Below are 19,371 nucleotides of genomic sequence, written 5' to 3' on the forward strand. Positions count from 1 at the left end.
TCTGGGTCCGCAGCCCCACCCCTTGCTCCTTGGGCCGCTGCACCAGACTTGCCAGGTGCCCCCAGTTAGTCATCAGCCTTAGTCAGAGGAGCCCGCCTAGGATCGACCACATCGCTCTCCCCCTCCTCCCTTCAGCCCTGGGGACCTCGACTTGGAAGGAGGAGGAGCACGCCTGCTCTTCCCAGTGCTCTGCTGGGGATAGGGCTTGGCTGCCACACCAGACCCAGCCCCTTAGCCACAGCTGCCAGAGATGGTGACACAGCCGCCATCCCCTCCAGGAATGGAGGCACAGCTGTCCTGGGTCATGGTCTGCGGACACCCACCGCGTGGCTCCCGGAGTCATACTGGGCACTTCTGTCCCCAGATGTGAATGAATGCGAGCTCTACGGGCAGGAGGGGCGCCCCCGGCTCTGCATGCATACCTGCATGAACACCCCCGGCTCCTACCGCTGTGCCTGCCCCAGCGGGTACCGGACCCTGGCCGACGGGAAGAGCTGTGAGGGTGAGTGAGGCTGCAGCCGAGGCAGGTGGCCTCGGGGCTGGGGAGAGCCTGGCTGGTCCCAGACGTTGGCTCTGAACTACTGGGGGAGGAGGCCAGAGGGCAGAGGGCTCCTCCACAGGCTGACTGCAAAGAGGCAGCTGCTCAGTGATGGCCTGGTGGGGTTCCACTGCAGGGCTCAGAGGAGTGGTAACCTGGGGCTGGAGAGAGAAGGCATCCAGAAAGCCATCACCCAACCACCCATCCGTCCTTCCATCCATCCTTGCATTCCACAAACACTCAAGAAGGCCCATGTAGGATTGTGCGGTGGATGGGAAGAAATCCAGCCTCCAGCCCGAGAACTCACATATAAAAGGCTTGATTATAGTCACGGAGGGCAGACCCCAGAGCACTCTGGCTGAGAAGGAGGCAGGTCTGAGAGAAGCGATGTGACAGTAATGCTCCTCCGTGCCCTCCAGCATCTCTATGACCTGCTATGCCCGAGGAAGGAAGACAGGACCCCGGGGAGGGGAGTTCCCCAGTGGGGCTCTGCAGCGTTTCCACCAGACCTGGACTTCAAATGGTCAAGGAAGACAGGGCTTCCCGTTTTAAGCATAAGTGCTGGGTGTCTGGAAAGTTCATGACCTGTGGAGCACCTCATTCCAGTGCCTGTCTGGGATGGAGGGGACGTCAGGGGATTTACCCCCTCACTGGGTGTCCGGTGTTTCAGATGTCGATGAGTGTGCGAGCCCACAGCACGTGTGCCCCCGGGGGACTGTGTGCATCAACACGGGCGGAGGCTTCCAGTGCGTCAGCCCGGAGTGCCCTGACGGCAGCGGCAACGTGAGCTACGTGAAGACATCCCCTTTGTGAGTACACCCAGGGCCACCCACCTAGACCCCTCACCCAGGCCTCCCAGGGTGGCTGAGCCAGATTCCACCTAGATGTTCTTGGGAGAAGGTACAAGTATGTCTGAGAAAAGGCAAGGAGCAGGGACTCGGGTTACTCAGAGCATCCATTTCCCTCTGAGGTTGCAGTTAATGCACTGCTGCTCTGTGCAGTAAGGACCCAGTCTGCCCTGTGAACTAGGAATAATGTTCCAAGCACTCCCTGCTGACAGGGAGGCCACTGGAGGGAAGATGCGGGCAGTTATATGTTACACAGATTTGGGAGAGGACCATTTCCTGTGTTCACTTGGTAACTGGGAGGCTCCAGCCGCACCATACAGCTACCAGGAGGTTCAACTTTTAGTACCCTCAGCACCTAAGAGTTTTTTTTCTCCCCTAAAAGGTAAGAGACAGATCTTTAGGGACAATAACTGCAACTATCATAAAGCACACATATTTTCTTCTGAAAAAGAGATAGTAAGGCCTCAGCACGGTCTGTAGAATGCATTGATCTCACAAGGTTCGATACCTGAATTGCTTTGGGGGCTACAGCAGATTAGAAACAGCAAGAAAGTCAGTGGAGCTGAAGGGTGGCAGTTTTTCCCCGAGAGCGACGACACCAGCGTCTTCCTCAGGTGTCACTTAGTGAAGGGACAGAGAGACCCGTATGTCAGAGCCTTGGGGGACATCCCTGATTAACAGCCGGAAGTGCCGTTTGACCTGCATCATGGTGACTGTATGAATCACCAGAACTGCTGAACTGTCTCTGTCTCTCGTGCTGGACGAGGTAGGGAACTATCCGAGCACTTCCACAGGACCCTGATTCCAAATGACTGAGGAGGGCAGGGTGTCCTGCCTTAGGAATAACAGCAGGTGCTTACAAAGTCCATCATAAGGGAATAACCACATGTAGAGAACCACGTTCCAGGACGTTGCCAGCCAACTGCCGGGGTCTCAGCACGTGTAGAAGGGCACCTGGTTTGGATGCCAGCACCATCATTCTTGTATCTTCCCCGGCTTTATTTTTCTGTAAAAACAGGAGTAACAGCATACACAAGCACACATGTACACACAGACGCACATGCATGTGGCTACAGGTGGGGCAGGGGAGCATCTCTTCCCCGGCCAGGCCTAACGCCTGCCACACTTACTGGCCGGTAGCCCTGGAGCACCGGTGGCCGGAAGGGTTACTCTGGGGGCCTCTGCAGGAGGGCAGACAAGCCTGGTCAGAGCAGCCCCTCCTGACTCTCCCCAAGGCTGACGACCCCCTCCGTTTTGCCTCTCTGCTCCAGCCAGTGTGAACGAAACCCCTGCCCCATGGACAGCAGACCCTGCCGCCACATGCCCAAGACCATCTCCTTCCATTACCTCTCTCTGCCCTCCAACCTGAAGACGCCCATCACGCTCTTCCGCATGGCCACGGCCTCAGCCCCCGGCCGGCCTGGCCCCAACAGCCTGCGCTTCGGAATCGTGGGCGGCAACAGCCGCGGCCACTTTGTGATGCAGCGCTCCGACCGGCAGACTGGGGAGCTGATCCTCATCCAGACCCTGGAGGGGCCTCAGACGCTGGAGGTGGACGTTGACATGTCAGAATACCTGGACCGCTCCTTTCAGGCCAACCACGTGTCCAAGGTCACCATCTTTGTGTCCCCTTATGACTTCTGAGGGTGCCGTGGGGTCACAGGGTGCAGAAACCTGGGCTCATTTCTCTTCCCCAAAGACTCAGCTGTGGGCGCTGACTCTGACAGATGTCTCTCCCCACCCCGCCTGGCCCCTGCCCGCCTACCCGGCCCCCCCAGGCTCCTAGGGCAGCTCTGCACGCTGTCCCGTGCAGTGGCACAGACAGGCGGCCACAAAACCCAAACTGCTGCCATTACGTTTTTTTCCTGCTTTAAGTCCCTCCCTTAAATGATGCACTTTCTCCATCTTTATTTACGGGAACCGGCAGCTTTTCAAAATGCTGTGAGTGGCATTGTGAGTCTGAGCTAGCCGGGGAGGGAAGGGCTTATAGTAAGTGTCTGAGATGACTGTCCGTCCTCCCGTGTGGTTACGGTCCAGCCTTGTTAAGAAGTAGTTCTTCATGCTGAGGGTCACGTCCAGTCCTTGTGCACGTGGCGTGGTGGGGCCAGGGGGTCCTGCCACAACCCAGCATGTCCTTTTCTGCATCCCTTCTGTGACATGCCCGCCACCCTTCTCATCAGAGAACCACGGCAGGGCCTGAACCCCCATGCAGATTCTCCCAGACCGAGGAACCAAGATTCAAGCGTAGCTTCTGCCTGAATTAATCCCCTTTTGACAAATCCTATCTCAGAACATAACCTGGTATTATTACTGAAATAATAAAGTCTGTTGCTCCTCCCTGCCCGCACTGGCCTGTCCTCGACCGTGAGCCAGCCCGCATCCTCCCACGAGGGGTACCTGGTGCCTCTCCTGTCAAGGCTGGACCTGCTGGGATAAGTGAATAAGAAGGAAAACATGGAGATGATGCTGAAATTGCTCCAGTAGAAATTTGGCTTGGCCAGGCAGGAGGCTGGTAAAGCAACATCCGGCAGTGGAGAGCTTAAAAAAACGCTTGGATTGCCGTTGACTCCAGGACCTTCTACTTCTGATGGAGAAGCCAAAGGGCGGGGGGGATGCCTGCAAGGTGGCCGAGGAAAGAAAACACTCTCAGGGCTGGGAGTGGGTGGGGGAGACTGTGCGAGGGACAGCTTCGAAGCTAGCTGAGCTGTGAGGACATACGTGTTCACTGAGGTGAGACTTCATCCCATTTTATTGAAAAGTTCTTTGTATTTGCTTTGGTGCGAGGTGGAGCCAAGGGAAATGTGTTGCCAGCTCAGCGATGAGGCCCTCCATCCAGGTGGTTCCTCGGACACCTGCCCTTGTATTATTTTGTCAGACAACCAGTGAGACCCAGGCAAGAGCTGCTTTTGGCATTTTTCTCCTCCTCTGGGCTCAGCTGTGATGTCTGCGACAAGAGAACGAGGGCCTGCAAGTCTGCTTCTCTGGGGTGTTAAGGGCTTTATTAAAACCATCCTCCAGCCCTGCGTTTCTCAATGGTGCTGTGACGGGTCAGAAGCCCACACGCCTCCCAGTCCCCTATGCAGAGCATCAAGCGGGGGGGGGGGGGGCGGGCAAAGGTGAGACCAGGCTCCTGAAAGTAAAATGTCACAGGTGTGTGTCCTTCCTTCTTGCTGGGGGGAGAGCGAGCTGGTGCCAAGGGCCAAGCCTCTTACCTCCCAGCAGGTGAGGAGTGATTTGGGAGGACTTGGACGCCACGCAGGCCCAGTTGAAACCAATGATTTGCATCAGCAATATCGGCTGTCACCAAACCTCTTCCCGTTTGAGATGCCTCGCCACGCCCCACGGGACCCATATACAGATGCCCGCCCGAGTCCACCTCCGTGCATAGTGCCTGACCCTTCCTCCCTGCTTGATATTCTGTTCCCTAGCCTCTCTCAACATCTCCCCGTAGAAACCAGCTTCTCTTCTGTCCTTTCATAGCTCCAGTCTGTGCCAGGTCAGAATAGCCAGTTGTTAACAGGCATGAATTTGCATCCCTTTCCAGGTAATAGTTTCGTATTATTTGGCAGGGAGCATCTAAAACCTTTCACTGGGCACCACCGCATACATACACAAATAGAACAGAATAATGCACCTCATGTCCCAGTCAGCAATTTCAAGAATTAACTCCCGGCCAATCATATTTCATCTCTGTTCTCACCCACCCCATGCTGATTTTGAAACAGATCTTGGACCTCACAGCATTTCATTCGTGAACATTTCCGTCTACATCTCTAAACCATAAGAATTTTTTAAAAAGTGTACCCTCAGTACTGAAACATCAGTAGTCATTCCTTAATACCTTCCAATATTTAGTCATTCAAATTTCCGAGTGGCTCATGATTTTTTGTTTGAATGAGGTCCACGCTCTAATTTGTCGATACTCTTCTTAAATCTCCGTTCATCTGTAGCAGTAGTTCTCATGCTGCAGCATGTATTGGGATAACCTAGAAGACAAGCATCCTGGGTCCCTTGTCCTGCAGAATTTCTCAGAGTCTGGGTTTTCCTGAGGGCATCTCTGCAGCGTCTTTTAACATCATCCTCTGCCTTCTCGATTTCTTATCTGTCAGTAGTTATAGCTAGATATTCAGAGTCCAGGTCGGTTTATTTTCGCGAGACGACTTTACTGATGGTGAAAGTACTTCCGGTGGGGGGGGAGGGGTGAATCATCTCTCGTCGCCTCTCTTTTCTGATGTTAGCAGCCATTGATGGTGACTGCATAGACCCATTACTTCTTGAGGGGTTGCAAATAATATTCTGGTGCCACTGTTTCTTTGTTTATTAACTGGCAAACCTTATAAGGAGAAACTTCCTTTCATCAATTACTTGGTTACCCTGAGGTCTGGTTTGTACAGGAAAGGCAGGATAAATTCTTGCCTCTTCCCCGTTGTCCGTTTCCAAGGTGGTTCCCAGGGAACCACCATCTTTCCGAGTGGCCCCGTGAGGGTTGTTTTCTTCTTGAGGACATCGTGAACTCATGGTTTAAACATATTCAGTGGATGCTTCAGTCCATTGCGGTCATTGTCCTTACGGTTGCTCAGACCATCCTGTCTTTGGCTCTTGGGAACTGCTTCAAGTTGGCTGATTCCTTTCGACATGACCCTAGTGGTCTTTGATAGTTTGGTAGTTCTCTTGTGTGACAAGATGTTTCGAGCTCATCTTGTATATTTTGTGCTCCAGCCCTGAAGTCATCTATTTTTCTTTTTTTTTTTTTTTTTTGCCCCCAGAGATCCCCAGTTCCTTTCAGTGGGGAGTGATCATCAGAGATCAAAATCTGGGTATAAGGAAGGTTCACGGGTAGAGGTTTGGTCATTGTTTCTTGGTTTTAATGCATACAGCTAGGAAATAGGTTCTACTTAGTTTTTTTTTTTTTTTTTAAAGAAAAAACACTACATGAGTTTACATTGATAATTCCAATTCAACTCAGGACTACTGGATTTTTAATGTAACCTCATTGTCTTACTTCTGCTCTTTCTCTCATTCTAAAGACCTCCTTCTCAAAATCACCGGAATAGTTACACAATGTTTTAAATCCTCAGAATAACAATGCCAAAATTATCACACAGAAATGACTGAAAACAGTTAACATTTTTCTTTTGCAATTCTTTTTGTCCTTAGGGTTTATGCTATCAGGGATGCACAGTCAGACGACTTGGAATCGTTCCTCTCTCTGTGGTTATGCCCCAAGCTTGAGTCAGGGTAATGGTTTCACTTTGTTTTGCTTAAATGTTTAGAAAGTGCATTTTTCATTTTTAAAAATAATTATGCAAACTGTTTACATGGTTCCGAAGTCAAATCCACAAAATGGGCTGTATTCAGAGAAATCTATATTCTAACCCAGTCCCCTCCACCCGATTTCCTCTTCCTACCATAGATAATCAAGCTTTTTTCATTCTACTCTTCCATTTTAAAAATATAAGCACATGATAAATGAAAGCATCCTAATTCATTTCATACCTTCCTTGATCTTGCTTTTTTCCCTTAACAGTATATGGAATATTACTCCGTAGAACCAGATAAAATGTTCTATAAAATGCTCCATTATGAGGACATACCATTGTTTATTCAACCAGTCACCCTTGATTGACATATGGGCTGTTTCCAGTCCTTTGATATTAAAAATATTGATGCAAGATGCATGTGTCTTGTTGCATTTGTGTCTTCTGTGTCTCTGGGGCCAATTCTTCCCCCATAAGGATTACACCACTCTCTATCCCAACGAACAGTGTATGAGCATTTGTGTTCCTCAAACAAAGAAGTCCCCGGGGTGTCGCCGGTTCTCACATCTGCGCACCCACCAGACTCTCCGTGGGAAGGACAGAGAGGCCTGAATGGAGAGCTGCTCCACAGCGAGCCCGCCCGCCTGTCCGGGACTTCAGCAGCCACTAGGAAGACATGAGGGACAAGTCAGCTAGATCACTGGCTCCTGAGAGACGGAAAGTCCGCTTGGTTTGGGGATAACGTCAGAAAATCATCTTATTTTTAAAACGTGACACCTACAACACTGGCAAAGTGAAAGGAAAAAAAGCCGAAAACAGGCTATCACCAGATGGTCACGGTGAACTTGAGGGCTTTGTTGGGTATCTGAGCACGTGCCCCAACGAGACATATGAAGAAGGCAGCCTTGAATAGTCACATTCCACCGGCCGCTGCCTCCGCTTTTACCAAGCTCACTCAGGTGGGCTTTTATTATGACTTTACCTTGTGCATGTGAAAATCTATAGGTGTTTCTAAGCTGCGTAAGTATTCCTGAATGTCTACGGTGTTCCAGGCACTGTTCTAGTCGTTTAGGGCACCGTGGACGGCAAGGTGGACAGACACCCGGACCTCGGACCTCACGGAGCTTACGTAGTAGCAAGCGAGAAGATAATATACACAAACAAGAAGAGGCTGTAACTTCCAAGAGCGATGAGTGCTATGAAAATAAAAGCAGCAAAAGACGGTGGTCAGTGTGTAGTAAATATATACACAAACAGACGTAGACACAGCGTCCCCGTAGCCTGGACGGGGCAAACACCGAGATCCTGTGTGCCGACAATGGAATTCCACTTCCTGATGCTCGGAATTCGGACTCCGCGTCGCAAGTGTTCAAATGAAATGATGTCGAGCAAGGCCTGGGGTGACCACCTGGGGCACAGGTGCACTAGGAAAGGCATCCACACAGAGAGAACCACGAAGAGGCAAGGCCCCATAGGGACCTGCAGGGAGGGGGCCTAACTTTGCGTTCTGGTTATTACTGCATAAAATACCCCCAGACTTAGCAGCTAAAAACAATGACCATTTCTGTGAGTCAGGAATTCAGAGAGCAGAGGCGGGTGGTTTACATTTATGCCACAAGGTCTGCCCCTCCCTCCTTGGCAGGGGGCTGAGCTTCCCTGGGGGGGGGCAGTTACTGACTCGCCCGTCTGGCCTGGCCTGGCCTGGGATGACTTCAAGAGAGTATGACTTGAGGAAAGTCGGGTTTGGGCTGACAGAATTTTCTGAATTTGACCACCTTCAAAGGAAAAATTAGATTTTAGCCATCTGGTTCTTTATCTCCAGGAAGTTCTTTAAATATACTTTTTAGGGGAAAAACAGGCTCCATTGTATGTATACCTTATTGACTGGGACCAGGAGTCACCACAGGCCTGTAGTGGCCCTAAGACAATAGCTGGCCTGCCTTCCTTCCCTTGATGGTCGGCTGAGTGATCAGACTCTGCTGCAGAAGGAGGTCTCGGCTTCTCAGACCTCCTCTGACCTCCCCATCCAAGCCGCCGAGCTCCATCATAGGAAGAGTTTGTTCCCAGAGTCCTGTGGGTTAAGTTACACATCTTCCTTCATTCCTGCCTTCGGCCAGTAGGCGGGGCCAGACTTGGTTGGGGGCTGAGCTTGAAAGCCAGAGACAAGAGCATCACCCCCAGGGGGTCTCTCTCACTCCGAGGCTGGTTTTACGGTGGTTTGGAGTCTGCCCGTGCGGCAGATGTATCTCCGCAGTGATCTTGGCCACGTGGAAATTCAGTTCACTCCACGTTCAACCATAATTGCTGTGTTTCCCCTGAAGGCAGCTGGATCTTCGACTGCAAGCCCAAATCCGTAGAGCCCTGAGTGAGCTGGCCCCTGCTGACCTCCTGGACCACTCACTGTTCGTGATGCTCCCAAGGGCACTGGCTCCTTTCTGTGCCTTGACTCTGCCTACCTCATTTCTCCCCCGGGGCCTCTGGACTGGCTGCCCCCTCCCTGCTCTGCTCCTCGTCCTCTGTCCACTTGGTGTGGGCGCAAATGTCCCCTCCTCAGAGAGGCGTCCCAGCTGCCCTTGCCAGTGCTGCTCACCCCTCTGCTTGATTACCTACCCTGTTCCCTTTTCTTTGAAAGCATTTTTCACCATCTTAAATGATTATATTCATTGACCTATGTTTGTCTCTCCCCATAGCCTGGTCCCTGTTGGTTGCCCATCTAATTTCCACTTCCCTTTTCCACTTTGCAAAAAGAAGCCTGTTTTGCTCAGACCCCTTTCCCTCCTTGTTATGAGCTGAACTGTGTACCACCCCCCCCCCAATTCCTATGATGAGTTCCTAACCCCCAGTACCTTGGAACATGACTGCATCTGGAGATAGGGTCTTTAAAGAGGTAATCAAGTTAAAATGAGGTCTTCAGAGTGTGCTCTAATTCAACATGACCAGTGTTTTTATACAAAGAGATTAGGAAACACACACACAGAGGGAAGACCATGTGAAGACACAGGGAGGAGAAGACAGCCACCTGCAAACCAAAGAGAGAGGCCTCAGAAGAAACCAGCCTTGCTACCACCTTGGTCTCAGACTTCTGGCCGCCATCACTGTGAGAAAATAAAGTTTTGTTGTTTACACCACCTGGTGTCTGGTGCTTCCTGATGGCAGCCCCAGCAGACGAATTCACTCCTCATTCCAGCCTTGTTGCGGGGGAAGACGATGACCGCCACCCACCCTCCAGGCTCCAAGGCCAACGCCCCAGGCAGAGTGACAGGAAAGGCTTTCTCACTACACGTTTGGACAAGTCTCTATCTTTTCCGCTGAAATGAGAGGAGGTAGGTCATCATGGTTGCTGCTGGAAGCCAGAAAGCCTCCTGGTAAAAAGCAGAGCCAAGTGGAGTTGCAGTCCTCATCGAAATACCCTTGGAAAATTTCCTCTTCCTGGACTTCCTGTTATATGAGATAATGTGGTTACGGCTTAAGTGGGTTTGAGATGGAGTTCTTGTTGGTGGTAGCCCAAAGCATCCTGGATCTAACTGGCTAGAATCCCAGCTCCGTGCTAATCCTGGCGTCTTATCTGCACACTTGCTGATGTAGCCCCAGCACATTTGGGCCCTGGCAGGTGCTCAACGCTGATCTAGAGACTGATGACTGAAGAACCTTAAATCACGAGGACCAACGTGAATACACGAAGAGGGGTCATCTATGACACCCACAAACAACTTGGCTTTCATTTAGTTTGTAAAGATTGGGGTCCTGAGACAGTGGATTGGGGAAGGGACTATTAGAAAAATGAGTAGGAAGGAAACAAGGGTGAGGGCCTCCTAAAGATGGAAATTCTTACTGGAAACCCATGGACAGGTGACAGATAAGCCACAAAATAAAAGAGATAGCGATCAGGGCAGACATTAGTGAATTCGGCCCGCGGTAGGCTGGCACTTCTGCCCCCTTGTGGTAGGGACACACTGTTGCAGAGTTCTTTTCCCTCCAGTGCGGGGAGGCTGCTGGGTCAGCTCAGATGCCTGCCTGTGTGACCCAGTGAACTCCTGGCCCATGATATGTGTGGCATGAGCTAAAAATCATACTTTGTTTTAAGCCACAGAGATTTTAGAGTTATTTATTACTCCTGACTGATGCACAGCAGAAAAGGAAAAACATAAAATAAGGGAGAATCTCTCCATCACTGAGGATGGGATCACGCCATGGGCTGAGGAGTGGAATGAACTCAACTCCAATGTACTCCTCAAATTTGCAACAAATAAGCAAATAAACACGCACAAGTGATATCTTAAATGGCAAAATCGGGCTAAAATGGTATGTGCCAAAGTTGAGGTAGGCTTCACAGCAACACAGAGGAGTTTTAGGAGGTCCTAGAGGCCACACCATCGCTCGACCCCAACCTCTTGCCCTGAGAGCAGACTAGGCCTTGTGTTTTGGCTGGACCGTATCCTCCAAAATGGTATGTTCAAGTCCCAACACCTGGTACCTATGCATGTGACCTCGCTTGGAAATAGGGGTTTTGCAGATGTAATTAAATTAAAATGAGGTCCTACTGGATTAGGGTGGGCCTTAATCCAGGGAGTGGTATCCTTACAAGAAGAGAAAACAGACACAGCCACACGATGGGGAGAGAAGACAGTGGCAGAGGTTGGAGTCATGTTGTCAAAGCCAAGAAATGCCAAGGATCCCAGTCTCCCCCAGCAGCCAGGAAGAGGCAAAGGAAGGACCATCCCTGAGAGTCTTCCAAGCATGGCCCTACCCGCCCCCCGATTTCAGGCTTCTAGCCTCCAGAACTGAGAGAGGATACATCTCTGTTGCTCTAGGCACTCAGTGTGTGGTCCTTGGTTAGAGCAGCCCTAGGAACCTGACACACCTTGTATCTCAGGCTCCTCTGAAGAACATCTGCTGAGGGTCCATCATTCCACCTCACTGAGGGAGGGGGTCATCTCCATCCCAGGGGGATTTGCACAGCCACCAACTGCCAAGCACACACTTATCAAAAGCCCACAAAAGCCTTTTCCTTGACAATCATCTTGGATCACTTATAAGTGATAAAAACGATCACTTTATTTGTGTAATTCCTGCTAAATTTAGAGTCAGAGAAGAAGGCCACTTTGCAACGAGTGCAGAGTCCCACCGGGGACATTTGGGAGGCTAATTTTCAAACACTGGCCTTTTCTCTTTTTTTTTTTTTTTGTGAAAGAGAATTTGGCTAATTTAATAACTAGCAATGACATAATTCTTACTTATTTCAGCAGTAAAAGCGGAAACAAAGGGCTCAATTGGCGTATTTCATAAAGAGATTCGTTGATTCCAGGGATAAGGAAGGAATCTGGACCCTTCATCCCAACCCTGGATTAGCCTAGAAGACTGGAAACAAAATCAAAACCATTCTCCCCTCAAGGGCTGCAGGATCAAAAGCTACCACCGCCCCAGCCCTGAACTGGTCCCCTCCCTCCTCCGCCAGCTCTCCAGCAATATTCTTGCAGCAGAAGGTGATGCAGGTCTCATTTCAGCGTACAGCTTCCGAAGCCCCCTCCTCCGAGGTCTCCCAGTGACCGACACTGTTTTCATTAACATCAGGTGACCTCATGGAGCAAATGAAAGACCGGATAAAAAGTCAGGTTCTGCCCTAAGAGCCAGAACGCGAGGTTTGCATTTCCTTTCCCTCTTACAGCCACGGAAGGGGGAACACAACTTATGATCTAGATCCAAAGTGAGTCAAAAGACAAACGGACGGGAGTTCCGCAGAAATTCCTCCGAGGTTAGGGCCTTTCCCCATCTAAGAACTCACGCCGCGGGATCCACCATCATCACTGAACGCGGCGCCCTCTCGCTGCGGGCAGGAGAGCGTGGTCAGGCAGGCGAGGTCACCAGCCTTCCTCCATCTCTCTTCTCCACACTTTCTCCCTGATAAGAGTGAAAAGCTGTCCGGCTGCCAGCCAGCCTTGGGGGAAAATCGAGAATTGAAACAGAAGCCACGGCTTTTCCAAAGGGCCGCTCTGGGATTCACCCAACCCTTAAACGGCAGCTGTTCAGAGCATGAACGTCACAAATCGCCTAAGTGAACTCCTAACACCTGCTCACTCGCAGAGACAAGGCCACTGGCTTTCCAGCAACTCTCTACTTGACAAAATCTGACCCACGCCTGCCAAGGCCACCGCAGGACTGACTCAAAACCTCTATGATGACCTTTCCCTAACTCCCCGCTGTTGAGATGTTTTCCCCCAGTCCCCAGAAGAGCAATCACCTACTGCAAGTAGTAAACCTGCTTTGTTGACTCTTAAGTGGGTGCCGGCTTGTCCTTGACTGATGGGCATCAACTCCGGACTTGAGCAACCACTGGTCCAGCTGCTCTCCGGATGCACACGCTGCGGTGACCAACTGTGTGGCGTGTGCTCGACAGCTGGCGACTGGTACTAGCTGAGTCCCCAGCGTGGAAACGAGGAGGGTGGCTTACGCGGGAGGAACTGCGCCCAAGCCTGCAGGGCCCCTGGCGCATGCAAGTGCACGCGCGAACGCCGCACGGAGGGAGGCGCGAGCGCGCCTGGCTGACGCGCAGGGAGCCCACGGGCTGCTGCTCTCGGCCGCCCCCACCCCCCACCCCTTCGTTTCTGCCTTCCTCTGGGTAATTCGTGAATTACTTGAATCGTAGGCTCCATCATCCTCACTGCGTTGTTTTATGTTTGGCCTCTACCACTTAAAGGCTTAAGCATTTTAAAAAATCACTTTTATTCTTTCTTCTAAAGGTTCACCATTTTTCATATGGTTGGGAAAAAAACCCAGTGTTCTTTAATGTTTCAGTAATTTAATGATCTAATGACTCAATTTTTTTTTAAAAAAGGAGGACGTAATTAGGCTTTTATCTTTTAATGGAGGTGATAGGGATTGAACCCAGGACCTCGTGCATGTTAGGCATATGCTCTGCCACCAAACTATATTCTGCCCTGCTCTACTGACTCTTAAATGAGGGCCTTTTATGTGCCTGATCCTTGCAGGAAACAGCCTTGAACAAGGCAGAGATGAACAGCCCCAGTGCCCATGCTCAGGGAGGGCAATTTAAGACAAGGGGTGTGAGGGCTGCTAAGCCCAAAAGAGGGTGGAGGGTGAGGGGTGCCCTCGCCTTCCGTTCACCAAGGCTGCCTCCCAATACAGGAAATGTGGGTGAGGCCTCGGAGGAAAGAGGGCAGGCCAGTGGGCATGGCTGGCGGCCTGAACCCCCCATTTCCCAGTCCTACGATTTGACCGGGAGGGTTCTGAACAACAGACCCTAGCTGATCTGTGGCGGGGCCCAGGAGGCCTGTTTCACGGTCCTTGGTGCAGCTCCCACACCCTAGCCTGTTACAGCAGCGGTATTCTCGCTGAGATTTGACAGAACATAGGCCGTGGGCAGCAGCAGTGTCTCCCCAACTGTTACAGGGCACCCCCTTCCCCATCTTGCCTTTTGGTCCCCCAGCTGGAGGGGCCTGCACGTCCCATTCAAAAGTCAATGTCATCTTCCCCCTTCTTTCTTCTGGTACAGATCTAGCAGTTGGGAGCATCCCAGAGAACACAGCCCAGCAGAGCTGCTGGCAGCCTTCTGGGAGGCCGGGCAGGTTTCTGTTTCCTGCGGGGCGGCTCCCATCAGCTCCCCAGCTTGGAGAGAACATAGAACCCTTCACAGCTGCACAAGGACAGCCATTCAGCCCCTGAGACAATCAGGAATTCACTGGGACCGGGTTTTCCTTCTTCATGGGCTGAAATGACTGTTTTATGTGCATTTGGCTGAAATAAGGAGCATTTCTGTTGATTCCGGGTTCACCTAACTGAGTTCAGCTACATGAGGAAGTTTAAATTGGCTTGCAGTCTTCGGGCACACAGAAGGCTGAAAAGAGCCGGTGTGTCAGCAGATACGGGGATGAATCACAAATTTGTTCAGGAAGCCCAAGATTAAAGTCCGGTTTATATTATTACGTAACAAATATACCTGCCAAGCAACACATCCAGGCAAATAAACTGGAGATATCTTTGCGCAGGATACAGCTGGGATACAAAACTCATATTTATTAAGACTTATGGGAATGGTAAATGAGGCCACTTGTGTGGAACTCCTGAAAAAGGCAGTTTAAACATTTAGAGCAGGAGTGAAGGTCCTAAATATGCAGCATCCTGCCAGGAAGATGAGTTCCTGGACCATCAGGCAGGAAAAGGGGGATTCTGAAATAAAGACTAGAAGATGGCACACATTCAGTCTTCATACCAGTCAAAGAGAAATATTTCTAAAGTGCAGACATGGGGAAAAAAAAAAAGATGTCAAACAATACTTAAAAGTGAATGGTTGTTACCACTTCTGGAATGACAGGTTAAAGATCTCTGAAAATCTACTCTTCCATAAAATGCATGTGAGAACACGGGCAAAATTAGTCAAAATGAATTTTTGCAGAATTCTGGAAATTAAAGGCTTACAACAATTCAAAGAGAATTTACTAAAGAAAAACAGCTGCATCGGGGTAAAAATGCCTCGTGGCAATGAGTTGCCCTAATCTCTTTCTCCTCTCCCCAGCTCCACAGCAGCCCTGATGGTCAAGAGCCCCAGAACTACAGCTGGAAACCAGTACCAGGAGCTCCCAGACAGGGCAGAACAGACTTGGTGCTTCTCACAAGCCCCATTCCCCTTACACTGTCCTTTCTCATTTGCATGACAGCTCGCACGACATTCTCAGAGCCTGTCTTCATCTGACCAGACTCAACAGCACATCCAGCACCCAGATCTTGGATTGTAACTACTACAGATCGTCCTCGACTTACAATGGGGTTACGTTCCCCGTGAACCCACCGTCTAAGTTGAAAATATTGTTAAGTCGAAAATGTATGTAGCACACCTAACCTACTGAACATCACAGCTTAGCCCAAGTTTGCCTTAAATGTCTCAGAACATTTACAGTAGCCTACAGTTGGGTAAAATCATCTAACACAAAGCCCAATTTATAATCAGTGTTGACTGTTTCATGTAGTTCATTGAATACTGCACTGAAAGTGAAAAACAAGAGGCTGTCTGGGACCTAAGAGCCCCGGGTGTTAACCCTTGTGATCACAGAGAGTGTCCTGCCACATACCGCTGGCCTGCGAAAAGAGCACAATAAAAAATTCCAAGTACAGTTTCTACTGAATGCCTGTCATTTTCACACCATCGTAAAGTTGAAAAATCACTAAGTGGAACCATCCTAAGTTGGGGACTGTCTTTTCCATTAAAAGGAATCCGCACTCCTTAGAGAAATGGCCCATTCGAGGGCTTAGGTGGGAACATACAAAATAAGCCTGGAGCACCTCTTCCAAGTTCATTAAAGATTTGGGCAGGATTCAGTAATTTGTGGTTTTCAGACTGAAGTTCCCATTTCTTCCACGTCATTCGAGGCTTGCTCTCAATTCTAGATACATGGCCTCTCAAAACTTGGCAACTTAATTCTTCAAAGCTAGGAGGAAAATCTGATGCTTCTAACCTTTGGCTTCAGAAAGGGCCCAGTCTCTTGTAAGAGTCATCTGATTAGTTAAGGCCCATCTGAAATGATCTCCCTTTGATCAACTCAAAACCAACTATTTGAGGTCTTAATCACATCAAAGGTAAAAACCACTTCATCTTTGACATATAATGTAAGTTAATCGTGAGAGTGAAATCTGTCCTAATCATAGGAGTGCTCACACTCAAAGGGAGGGGGTCATACAGGTGTGTTTCCCAGGGGCCAGGAATCCGGGCGCCATCTTAGAATTCTGCATACCACAAAGAAGGTATGGTGGGGAGTGGGGGAGGAAGGATACAGGGAAGCACCTTTTCATTAAAAAAAACTTTTTGTTTTCATAATTTATTAATCCAAAATAATACCCGTGACAAATTTCATTTCACAGTAATTTTGTGACTACATACATATATAATTTCAGTTAAAAATTATATTCAGTCAAATCTAAATATGTCAATAACTTAGTAAGATCCACCACTTTAAATGTACCAATAAGAAAAAAATAAGCTGCCAACTAAAATGTGAAATTCTACCAACTATAAAATGCATCGCAATTGCAGAGATGTTGACTACGTAAATAAATACACCTGTTTCTTACTGTGTGCTGCCTGCAGGGGCTGAGACAGTGAACGTAGACTTCAGTGAAGAGGGTGGCGACGGGGAAGTCGTGGCCTTTGGATAGACAAATGTAGTTTGGCTCCTGGCTCACGTGTATTAGCTTGCCTTTGGCTGCAGGGAACATGGAACTCATATCAGAATGGCTTAAACAGTAAAAAGATGGTATTATTTCATATGGTGTAACATAAAATTGGAAGGGTGGCTGTCTCTCTCTAAGGCGGTGAATTCTATGGCTCAGTTGTTATCAAGGACCCAGCAGGGATTCTCCCCAACTTTGTCGCCTTCAGCTGGATAGCTGGCCCCCCTTGAGGTCACAAGACAACTGCAAGTGTTATGGGTGATGGCTTTAGCCACGGCAACGTCTAACCTCTACCCACGGACCTCAAGAGATGGCAGCTGTTCCAGAAGTGCGCCAGAGGACATGAATTCGTATTTCAAGCCTTAACCCAACTACTGGCAAGGAGAATCACACTTCGACTAGCTGTGGAGACCAGTGGTTTTCAACCTTGGCTGTGCTGCAGAATCACCTGAGAGTTACTGCAAAACCTCATGTCCATATCCAAGGCCTCCCCCCAAACCACCCGAATCAGAATTCCTGGGAGTGAGCCCCGGATGTCAGCATTTTTTAAACTCCTTAATGGCTTTGTTTATTAAAACTAGTCAGTGAACTGAGGTATTGCGCTGAAGGTCAGGAATCGTACTGAGACGGGACAAGTCATTTAATATCTGTGTCTGAATTCCCCAAGTGCTATGACTGGACCAAGTTAATGAGCCGAAGGACTACGTCCTTAACTTAAATTCTCTTACCGACAAAAACTGAGTTTCACTGTCATGTGGCTGTAAGTAACAGATCACAAAAGAGTTATATGAAACCCTTCACAAAGAATCTTAGAAATGAGAATTTTGTCCATTCTCCTCAGAGATTTCCATAGTGAAGACCCATATAGAAACTGTTTTCATGGAATTATTACTGGAAGAGTTAGGCTTTGCATCCTGCCTCCTTTCTGATAATGAGAGGTAAGTAGATAACCACTCCATCTTTTTTGTTTTGGCTCCAAAAACGATCAGAGATAAATTTAATACAGCCACGATAACCATACTGACCAAATGCCACGTAAATAAATCCGTGTACAGCTTTTTCCATTACAACTTTCTTGCTTGTATTTCCTCTGGTCCAGATTTTTTTTAAACTATGGTTTTAATATACACGTCCTTGCTAGGAGCTGCATCAAGGGTCGTAAGATTTACCTCCCAGGCGGAAGCCCAGGGGAGCAGAGGGCAGCGGGCACTGAAGCTTGGTATGGCTGAGCCGGCCAGACTCAGAGCACCCACAACGGGGTGGACAAATGGACCTTGACTCCGGGAGGTACACAGTGGCAGCGTGGCTGCAGCGGCACACTGGGAAACCTGCCCTAACTTAGGAAAAGAGAGTGAACAGTAGAGAAGAGAGTGGGAAGTAAGTGGAGGCAGGAGACCAGTCGGGAGGGGCTGCCATAACCCATACGTAGGAGACCCACAGCCTAACAGCTGCTTGCGGTGCACAGGGCCCATCTGAGAGCGTATGTCTCGCCCTCAACTTGATGCAACACAAGTTAAGATGTTTCACTGACACCTATTGTTTGCCTCTTCAAAATAACAGTTGTAAAATAAGCACTATTTAAACTTCTCTGACTTCTCAGTCCATCAAACCTCTGCTTGGTCTTTTAAGTTCACAGGTGAGATGGATACTGCCGCTTGGAATATAAGAATTTCTTCTGCCTTATACATAAACTTTACATGTGTATTTATACCTCATGGGTATCACACTATGCATTACGTAGTATTATAAGGAAATAAATTGTTTAAAACTCTCATAGAAGATTAAATACAAGTCATTTTCAAGGCTTATGAAGATAGAGAAAGTATAAGGAAATTTCCTGTTTTTTTCTTTTCTGTGCAATGGATCTCATCATCCACCTCATAGGGTTATGAGGCTTAAATGAGAAAGTTAAACAGCATTAGACCAGATAGCACAGTGCCTCCACATGGTAAGTGTGCACCAGTGTTAGCTTATTGTACATCAGTCAACGTTAGCTTACGTACAGGTTGGCCATAAAATCTACCTTCTACAATTGTGCTCTGTGACAAGATCCTGAATTCCTTTAAATTACATGTGATCTTTAAAGGAGATATAGGGAGGAGGGTATAGCTCAGTGGTAGAGCACATGCTTAGCATGCACGAGGTCCTGGGTTCAATCCCCAAAACCTCTACTAAACATTAAAAAAAAATACATATCTTAATAAACACAAATTAAGATCACTAAAAAAGAATTTCCAACAGTTAAAAAGTAAAGAAGAAATAAAGTATCAATTCTACAAGTTACATAACCACTCTTTTGCACAATTTCATTACATTATTGAAGGTTTCTGTAATGAACCCTTTAAAAGCATCCCCTCCACCCATCTCCCCTGTGACTTCCTCTGGAAGATTCTAGCGCATTGTCTTTCCCTCCTCCCATCACAGCCAAGGAGTGACCCGATGAGCCGGGCAGACAGCAGTGGGACAGAGAGATGACTCGCTCTCAGCTCATGGACTCCAGATGCTAAGGGCTCAGGATTAATCGTGGTTTCGTCTCTTCCTAGGACTG

At 49.0% G+C, this 19,371-nt stretch overlaps 1 protein-coding gene across 1 annotated transcript in view; it reads left to right on the forward strand.

Annotated features, from left to right (window-relative positions):
• Window positions 1-7,058, forward strand: part of FBLN7 (fibulin 7) — a 35,382-nt gene extending 28,324 nt beyond the window's left edge. Inside the window, exons 6-8 of the mRNA XM_031441247.2 lie at window positions 365-502; window positions 1,209-1,347; window positions 2,658-7,058. Of these exons, the coding sequence (XP_031297107.2) occupies window positions 365-502; window positions 1,209-1,347; window positions 2,658-3,030 (650 nt within the window). The 3' untranslated portion in view covers window positions 3,031-7,058. The remainder of the gene's footprint in view (window positions 1-364; window positions 503-1,208; window positions 1,348-2,657) is intronic.
• The last annotated feature ends 12,313 nt before the right edge of the window (window positions 7,059-19,371 follow it).

The sequence above is a fragment of the Camelus dromedarius genome, chromosome 33 (genome assembly GCF_036321535.1).
Source record: "Camelus dromedarius isolate mCamDro1 chromosome 33, mCamDro1.pat, whole genome shotgun sequence".
In the NCBI taxonomy this organism is placed as follows: Eukaryota; Metazoa; Chordata; class Mammalia; order Artiodactyla; family Camelidae; genus Camelus; species Camelus dromedarius.